Raw genomic sequence first — 10,000 nt, forward strand, 5'->3', positions numbered from 1 at the left:
TATGATATTTCTGCAAAATATCATGTGAGGGACTTCCCACTGTTTCACAACATCCTTTTACATGATGGAATGAACATGGAAGAGTTGCGTGCTGATGACTCAAAAGAGAAGCGAAGTAGAGGCAAAAGTATGCTTGTCATAATGGATTGTCATCATGTTATGAACGTGACATTGTGTCATAATGGTTATGAACGAAACCTTATTCCATGTAATTTACAGTTGTTTTGGGATGTATTTTTAATTTTAACCCAACTTGAGGAATATTAGACCTTGCTTACATTCTGATATTTTGATTTTTATCATAAGTGTATGGGTATGTATTTTAATCAGTATTTTTCTTTTGTATTAATTGTTATGAACGAACTACATATTGTACTCTGAGGGCTTTCCAGAGTTGATAAACATTAAAAACATGTACACAGATACATATTATGAGGAAACTTTCATTTGATATAAAAAATTTAAGTAAATGACAGGTCAAAATATTAATTTTTAGGTCAAAACTGAAGTTTGTCATAATAGTTTCTGATGACAACCCACCATCGGCACGATGATGGATACCGACTTACCATTGTTTTCCGATGACAACCCACCATCAGCACGATGATGGATACCGACTTACCATTGGTTTCCGATGACAACCCACCATCGGCGCGATGATGGATACCGACTTACCATCAGTTTCCGATGACAACCCACCATCGGCACGATGATGGATATCGACACACCATCGGAAACCGACAACAACCCACCATCAGGACGATGTCGGGTTCCCACACACTATCGGAAACCGATGATCACCCAACATCAGAACGATGTCGGATAAATGTGTCTTTCCGATGGTCAGCCGATAGCACCGCTGTCACACCATAGCCTTTACTTTGTCCATGCTCCCATCCCTATTTTATCTTAATCGTTTGATCCTAAAAATAATTCCCTCAATCAAAAGTTGAATCTATGTCTCTAATTCAAGATGTTCTTATAAAATCAACACAAAGGTGTATATATATATATATATATATATATATATATATGTTAGTACAATTTCCCCAAACCTAGACCATGACATGAGTCCATTAACAGTAAGACATGAGACTGCAGCCATGGGTAAACAAGCTCAGCTGTGTGGGGGTTTAGTTTTGGTATAGAGGTTTTACAGCGCTCGCAACTGCATAAGGTCATATGAGCGCCAGAAGTTAATGAGTCATCAGGTTAACAAGGATACTACAGAAGCCTTTTGCTGGAATGTGTGTGTGTGTATGTGTGGGGGAGGGGGGGGGGTGATTTGTTTTGGATGTTTGTGTTGAATGTGTTGAAGTTTGTAATCACACATACCCTGGTGGTCAGGTTACAGAGTGTGGAGTTGGCACAATGATGAAAAACAAACGTCAAAACAGCAGTTAGTTGGTAGTTAGAGGAACGTGAAACTGGTCACTCCTACTTCTTCACCATCCCTTTGCTGATTTTTTGTCTGTTAATTTGTCTCACTTTTGCCCCGTACTGATTGGCTGTAATAATATTTGAAATGATAATAATACTATGATAATAATAATAATAATAATAATTGCTTGATTTATAAAGTACATATATATGTTCTGTAGGACGGGTTAGTGGGGAGAGGAGAGGGTGGGAGAGGGGGAAGGTGGGGAGGAGGGTTGTGAAGGTAAGGAGAGCTCTCTGCCTTTTACAACTTATATTGCCATAGCAGACCTTAGAAGGCTCAGAAACATTCTCAGCTTCCTGGAAAGCATACAGTGTAAGTAATCACTTAAGTGCTCAAGCACTAACAAACTGACAAGATCTTTTGCTGTCTATTGCTTTATATCGATTCCCCCTCGAGTGAAGTGAGAAAAATTTGTTTCAAGTGCGTTTTCCAAGAACACAACATCAAGCCCCTGACAGGGTTTGAACCCACAACCTTTGGGTAAGAAGCGCAACAAGCCACCTAACCGCTAGACCACCAATATCATGCGCTGAGTTCTCACATGGCAATGGCATTTTAGTGCTCTGGAAAAAAAAACAAGATCAAGAAGAGCAGACAAAATTGTCGGACTTTGTTGAATGATTCACACACTTGTTTCTATTCTTCAGGGGTCCTGCCCAGGCCAATGGTCAAGCAATCAGTCACATTTCCGAGTCTCAGCTCATGGAGATTCAGCATCAATGCCAGGAGCAGGAGATGATGAGGAGAGCGGTGGAGGTGGAGAGGGACAAGATGACAGAGCTGGTGCAAGTGCTTCAGGACAGGTGAGTGGGTGGGGGGCGGTGGAGGTGGAAAGGAGGGCAGTGGAGGTGGAGAGGAGGACAGTGGAGGTGGAGATGGAAAAGATGACGGAGCTGGTGCAAGTGTTTCTGGACAGGTGAGTGGTGAAAAGAGCAGGTGGAAAAGGGGGAAGGTGAGGAGGAGGGAGGTGGAGGTGGGGAGGAGGAGGGTGGGGCAAGATGACAGAGTTGGTGCAAGTGCTTCAGTACTTGTGATTGGAGGGGGGAGGGCAGTGGAGGTGGAGAGGAGAGTGGTGGAGATGAGGAGAAAGGGGAAGAGTGAAGGTGGGGAGAAGAGTGGTGGGTGTGGAGAGGGACAAGATGACATATGCAGGTTCTTTAGGACAGATGAGTGGGGAAAAGAGAGGGTGGAGGAGGGGATAGTGTGGGGAGGAGGATGGTGGATGTGGGGAGGGGGGGTGGTAAAGGTAGCAAGGAAGGTGGTGGAGGTAAGGAGGAGGGTAGTGGAGGTGGAAAGGGACAAGATGACAGAATTGATACAGGTGCCTCAGGACAGGTTATGGTTGAAGAGGGGAGGTGGGGTGGAGGGTGATGGAGGTAAGGAGGAGGATGGCTGAGATGGGGGGATGGACAAGATGACAGATGCAGGTTTCAAAGGTGGGGAGGGCAGTGGAGGAGAGGAGGAGGAGGGGGGAGGGTGAAGGTGTGGAGAAGAGTGATGGGTGTGGAGAGGGACAAGTTGACGGATTCAGGTGCCTCAGGATAGGTGAGTGGAGAGGAGGGAGGTTGGAAGAGGGGGTATTTGTCGGGAGGAAGGTGGGGAGGAGGATGGTAGAGGTGGGAACTTGTTTGTCTCTATCCCTGTCTCTGCTGTCTTTGTCTCTGTCTCTTTCTGTTTCTTCCTGTCTGTCTGTCTGTCTGTCCTTCTCCCTGAATGTTTTTTTTTCTAAAACTTCAAACAAAAGCAGCCTTAAAAAATGTTTTGATGTCAACACAATCTGTATTGGCCTGGCCTGATAGTCACAGATTTCAATATTACTTGGGTCAGGGGGAAGTGAGGGGCTAAAAATAGCTGAGAGCTATAAGGGTTAATGAAGTCACTTTTCTTGCAGACTGGCTGAGGAGACCCAGAGGCTAGCAGAAGCTCAGTCAGAGCTACAGGCACAGAAACGTCTGGCTGTTGAGCTGGAAAAGAGACTGGGACGACAAAGCCTTGATGGTGAGTCTCGCAGCTTGGTAATGTTCTAAAGTGGAGTCTGCTTAAACCAAAATCTGTGGAACCACTGGATTTTCTTTGGTTTAGCACTGGGTTTTTGTTTTAGAGAGGTTGCTCATTGGAAGAAAAACAATAGGGATTGTATTTTCTTTCTGTCCACTACTGTTCTCGGGTTGAGTGTGTTCAGTTTATGCAGATTCCACTATATTTATTTTTTTACTTTTTGTTTTTTATGGGTTTCAGTTAGGCAGCCATCAATAGAACAGGGTTTATAGCTTTATTTTCCTTACCTTATTTGAAATAGAATCTTGTCAAGTCCACCTTTTTTCATAGTTATGAACTAACCTGCTACAGAAATAGAATAAAAATAAGTTTGATTTCCATTTGCAATCTATTGCATTCAAAGCAATGTGGAAGATGAGTGTTTATGTAACCAAGCTCTGAAGACAAAATCCAGTTTGTTGAGAATCTTGATATGCCTTAGAAACAGCACTCCACACCCACTATCTGAGAAGGACCCAGTATGTGTTTGGTACCACAGGGTGAAAATTGTGCTTTTGAATCAAAATCTTGATTCGTAAAAAGAAATTGCATCTTTTTGCTAAGACATAATTTTAGTTTTCCCGCTGTCTTGATCAATGTAATGTTAGTAAAACAGTAGAGAGACGGAGTTGGAAGACAATCACATCATGTACAAACAACAACTTCCGCCCTTGCATTTTAAAAAACAACTTCAGCCTGATCTCAACTGGTCAGACATTTTAGCTTCAATAGAGGAGTTTTATGGCATTTGCAACACAAACAGTTGATATAAATGCCGAAGATTAGAGGTGTCTCTAGAAAATAAGGTACAAAGAAAAGAACGGGAAGACATAAAAAACAATATATGTTTGATAAAAAAGAAGAAGCAAACCACACCAGAGAACCCACCAACCACCCTGGGTCAGACATTGTTTTTCCTTGTTTTCTATTTTTCAGCCCAGAGAAAGGGCACGGCTAAAGGCAAGGTCAGTGCCCGAGATGGTGGTGATGAGGAGACGGACGAGGAAAGCAGTACGGAGAAGAATGAACTCTTGACCAGGTCCGCACCTCTTTTGGCTTTTCTTGTTTTGTTATCCCTGTTTTTATGTTGTTGTGATAATTATAATTTGAATTAAATGTTGTTGTTTTTTGGGGGGTGCTATTATTCTGTTATTATTATTATTATCATTATTATTTTTTTTTTTTTTTTTTTTTTTTTATTACTATTATAGTAGTATTAGTTGAAGTAGTAGTAGTAGAAGTAGTAGTATTTTTATTATTACATTTTATTATTATTATTATTATCAATTAGTAATGTTTTTTTATATTTGTATCATTATTATTACTTATTATTACTGTATAATTTTTTATGTTATTTTGGTTAGGTGTTATTAGCTATTATTATTATTATCATTATTATTATATGTGTCGCAGAGGGGTGGAATCAGGCACTCATCAATTTTTTGACATAAGAAGTTATTGCTACTAAATTAAGCTTATTTATTTTCTTAAACTTGGTGGGAAAAAAATATTGATATAGTGTTCTATCTTTAAAGAAGATGTGCGTTAAAATATGTTCCTCAATTGATGGAGAAGATATCTGTGCAAAAAGAAAAATTTTATGAAAATCTCCCAACAGCTGCAAAAGTAGTAGTTTCTCCATTCCCTGAAATTTGACAAGTGCCTGATTCCACCAGAATGACCCATATATCGTCATCATCATCATCATCATCATCATCATCATCATCATCATCATCATTTCATTAAATATTGTTATCTATAATGTTTTTATCATTATTGAATTCCTCTCCAGGCTTGAGATTCAGAAGGATGAGAACAACTCTCTAAAAGCAGCTCTGCAGAGAACTCTAAAGGCAAAGAACGAGGATCTGAAGGTGTACGAGTCAACCTTGGATGAGACCAAGAAAGTTTTTCTCGAGGCTTTGAGACAGATGAAAGAGCAAAAGAAGCCGTCTTGATGTAAATTATTGTGTGTAGGTATAAATATAATGTCCTGAAGCTGAGCGTTTTGGTTTCAGTCATGGTGATGATTATTTTGGTTGACTTGAGCAGATGAATAAAGATCTCACAGACTATCAAAAATCTTGGTTTCATTTACTTGACCTTTAACATTATAATAATGATTATAATTGCATTTATATAGTGTATATTCATGCTCTACAGCACTTTTATATAGTGTATATTCATGCTCTACAGTATGCTCAATGCACTTTACAACTATTATTACTCCAGCAGACCCAAGAACAATCAGAAACATTCTTGGCTTTCTCATGAGAAGCATGCAGTGCACTCAAGGACTAACAAACTGACAAGATATTTTGCTGTCCAAATCCAGGTACTCATTTGCACCTGAGTTAAGTGAGGAAAATTTGTATAAAATAGCTTTCTCAAGGACATATGGTTAGGCCCGACAGGGTTGTTTTTTTTAATATAATAATAATAAAAATTATTATAATTATAATACTTATAATAATTATAATAATATTAATTTTAGATAGCATTTGTATAGCGCAAATCCTTGCTCAACAGCAAGCTCTATGCGCTTCACAGTCTATACTATTACCCCAGCAGACCTGAGAGCATTCTGAAACAACCTCAACTTCCTAGGAAGCATACAGTGCAATGTAGGTATTTTTATACCCCCATCAACACAATTTAGATCACTAAAGGAGACATGCTTCCCCTACCTTTCTGGGCCAATCCAGGCTGAGAGAGAGATTCTGGCACCTACCTGAAAGACCTAATAGAAAGTCGGAGATCATCATCATAAATTGCCATATCTGAAACAGACATCAGCCAACATCGTACTTCATTCTTTACTCCGCTCAGACGCTTTCAAAAATTCCACATATCTTGGTGTTTCCTCTTCACCTTTTTGTTCAGGTTTTCTGAATCACCTGCAGAGAAAGAAACCGACCCCGATCTTCCACCTACGTACAGAACATATACAGCTTAACTTTCGTTTTTGAACAGAATAAAACTAGAACTTCCCCCAATGTGTCCTTTGTGTGACTATGCATATTAAATATTACCATGCATTCTGTTTTCTTCATATTCAACATGAACCCTTTCCGTTCACTTTCTGTCTCAAGAAAGGCTGAGATACTCAATAAAGGTTGTCCTCTCTCAGAAATCAACTTCAGGGCTCCCATGTGCGACAAAGAAGTTGCCTAATCCCTACACCACAGACACCAGTTAACAGGTTTCGAACTCATGACCTTTTGGGTACGAGCCCAACAGCCTAACCACCCGGCACTAGACAACCGACCCCACTGCATAAATCCATCACGCCCTGCCTCTCACATTTCCACCGATGCCTTGCTCTTTATCTTTCTTTAAGTTTTTTAGGACCATGTCCCTGACAAGAGAGATTTTACACTTCATTTTTAAAATACATACATTCCGGCTTCTTTTTCTTTCTGTATTCCACCACTAGGCCGCAAGGGTAGGCAGTTGTAAGTTCCTCCCACTCACAGGGCAGTTGATTTTACATTGTCCACACCCATCAAGAAGCGTGTGTTCCTTATCTTGCAGGCTGCCTGCATTGCTGTTTTTAAAGTTATTTTACCTGTCTACTTTGCTTCAGCAGTCTGCTTTCTTCAGCTTACAATAGCCAGGATGTCTTTAAAGTGAACAACAGGGACGTTCAAGCACTGGGCAATCATCACCCCAGCAACAATAGTAGAAATTCCCTGTCATACGTAACCAGTACATGCATCAATTACTTTCTCTCTGAGGAGCGGTTAGGTTTCTTGTTTGTTTTGTTTTGTTTTATGTGTGTGTCTGGATCGGTGTGGGGGGGGGGGGTGTTCCGCACCCTTCGACAACGCAACTTATATCATTTAGGAGGCGGGTTTCCATCCCGCCTGTCAGGGACAACAGGAGCCGAATGGGATGCCATAATACAACGTTTCAGCAGAAAGACCGAGGTAATCGATAAAAATTCTCCCCACACAGGAATCGAGCTCAGGCCTAGAGCGTGCGACGAAGAAATGCCTAACCTCTACACACACACACACACACACACACACACACACACACACACACACACCAGTAGTAGTGCGTTACCCAGAATAACAGGCTGCCAAATAGAGGCCGTGTGGTAATCACTAATTATTATTCTGGATAGGCTTGCACTAATTGAATGCACTAATTGCATAACAGCACTCGGAAGGGGATAGATGAAATAAATGTGAGCTATCATGGTGAAATCAGGCGCTCGTCATAATAATGACATCGACGATACTGGCTTTTTTTCCGACGGCTTGGCAACTTTTATCGATTTTTTGTGTTTTAACTCAATACCTTCGATCTATCTCCATTTAAAGGAACACTATTCTGTACTGATTTTTTTCAGAAAAACATCGATTTAAGGAACAAAAAATGTAAATTTTCAGTTTCTAAGGACTCTCAAGCTATGAAAGTCACCAAACTGTGGTGGCCATTTTCTTGGTAATTTTACCGCTGAAACCAGGTGACCTCCACCTCCTTCAATCGCAAATATTTCGACTTCTCAAGGGGTAGGGGGTTTTCATCAAAAGATGGACAAAAGGACAAGCTTTAACTCCACATGCCGAAACACTGACGAGTGCCTGATTCTACCGCGTTGTGACACAAATGAAAGGTTAACACAAGCGCGCTAAATTACTGAGATGTGTGTTTTTTGTAAGGGGGAGGGGAGGGGCGTAGCTCACGCTGACAAAGATCAAAACGAATTCGCTAGCATATTATTGGGGTGAACTTTTGAGAAACATGCAACGGAAAAAATGGAGGCACTAACTTTATGAGGGTGTATAATTATGAGTGTATAATATATACAGTCTGTCAACGGCTCTGGAAGACGCATTGTTTTGGGTCAATTTTAAAAAGCATAACAATTACTTAGTTTTTCATACATAAAGTTATTTTTCAATTAGATTTTTTTTTCAGTTAAAACTCTTACAGGCGGACTGCAACACTTGTACTACAAAATGTTATACAAATCTGTGTTTCTGATTCGTGTTTTGAGCCGAACTGAAATAAATGTAGATTCCAAGGCTCTAAATAGGAAGAGATCTTATATCAAATACTTGGTCCAGGTGTTTAGATGGCGCCACTGGTAGGTCCTACATCTTTATTTTCCTTATGTTGCTACTGTCTGTACGTCTGTCTGTCTGTCTGTCTGTCTGTCTGTCTTACCATTTCCTAGCACTAAATGACTATCATTGTGTCAATGTGCTTCTCTTTACTTAAACAAAGATGCATCGTCTGAATTTGAGGGGGGGCGTCGTGGTGAAATCAGGCGCTCGTCTAAATAACAAAATCGAAGAAACGGATACCTTTTCCGCCCATTAGGCAATTTTTATCAATACTATTTACTTATTTATTAGCTCTGCACCATTTATGTCCGTTTTAAAGTACATTTCTGGGTGAAATTTACTGAAAGACTTTGATCAAAGGTATATGAAATATAAATTCGCAGTTTCCAAGAACTCTCAAGCTTTGGAAGTGATCAAACTAATATTATATGATATATAAGTATGCAGTACACACAAACCTACGAGCGAGTGAGAGAGGGGGAGAGGAGGGGGAGGAGGAGGACGAGAGAGAGAGAGAGAGAGAGAGAGAGAGAGAGAGAGGGGGGGGGGGGGGCTCTTGTGACATGCATATATAGATGGGAAACAGAACATCGTTTATTTCCAAGTTTTTATAATGAAATATGTGGAAGCCCTGTAACAAGACGTTGCAAGGAAACAAAATATAGATTCTAGTTTGTTCACTTTCGTTTGTCCTCGTTGAACAAAAATTTTTGTTTATTAATTATGAATGTAATGTGTCTGTGTTCACGAAACTTTGTATAGATCTAGCACCTTTGCAGACCAGCGGCCAAACAAAACCTTTTTTTTTACAAAAGTAATCTTGATGCAGTCATAAAAATGTGTTTTTGGGGGTTCTTGTTGGTGGTGGTGGGTTTTGTTGTTGTTGTTTTTTGTTGTTTGTTTGTTTGTTGTTGTTGTTGGGTTTTTATGTTTTGGAGTTTTTTCAACTTACGAACTACATCAAATACCGCACTTTGTGTGCAGTTGCAGGATCACTACAATAAACGATTTATATAAATGTTGCCTACAACTTGCTCTTTTAGACCGTGCCCCCCGCCCCGGGATTTCAGTCTGAGCTTGTAGATTTCCTCCCTAAACAGTTTAGATGTCCCCACGCGAGTCTCGAAAAGTATGCACACATCTTTTGGACCGCGTTTCACGGGTGTGAGTTAAACTAGTTTAAGTGTGGTTTTAATCAAAATAAGTTAACTTTGTTACGTTTTAGGTGTATGATGTAAATCCCCTATTATTTCTTATCCCGATTGAAGCTCACTCCAAAGAAAACGTGTCAGAAAAGTAGTTTACAGTAGTGACCTCCTATAATGGGCTTTCAGATTCTGTTGGTCATCCAATTTTTAGGCCGCGTGCAAAGATACATGTACGAGAATATTAAGCAGAGCGATGTATTGTATCTCGTTTTAATGCTGTCATACGAAAGTGA

At 40.2% G+C, this 10,000-nt stretch overlaps 1 protein-coding gene across 2 annotated transcripts in view; it reads left to right on the forward strand.

Annotated features, from left to right (window-relative positions):
- LOC101845312 (coiled-coil domain-containing protein 13) overlaps window positions 1–5,563 on the forward strand; it is a 34,055-nt gene extending 28,492 nt beyond the window's left edge. For both annotated transcript variants that reach the window (XM_013080665.2, XM_005095055.3), the window contains exons 14-17: window positions 2,092–2,247; window positions 3,336–3,442; window positions 4,418–4,520; window positions 5,274–5,563. In XM_013080665.2, coding sequence (XP_012936119.1) covers window positions 2,092–2,247; window positions 3,336–3,442; window positions 4,418–4,520; window positions 5,274–5,439 — 532 coding nt within the window. In that variant the 3' untranslated portion in view covers window positions 5,440–5,563. The remainder of the gene's footprint in view (window positions 1–2,091; window positions 2,248–3,335; window positions 3,443–4,417; window positions 4,521–5,273) is intronic.
- The last annotated feature ends 4,437 nt before the right edge of the window (window positions 5,564–10,000 follow it).

This window comes from Aplysia californica, unplaced genomic scaffold (genome assembly GCF_000002075.1).
Source record: "Aplysia californica isolate F4 #8 unplaced genomic scaffold, AplCal3.0 scaffold00094, whole genome shotgun sequence".
Classification (NCBI taxonomy): Eukaryota; Metazoa; Mollusca; class Gastropoda; order Aplysiida; family Aplysiidae; genus Aplysia; species Aplysia californica.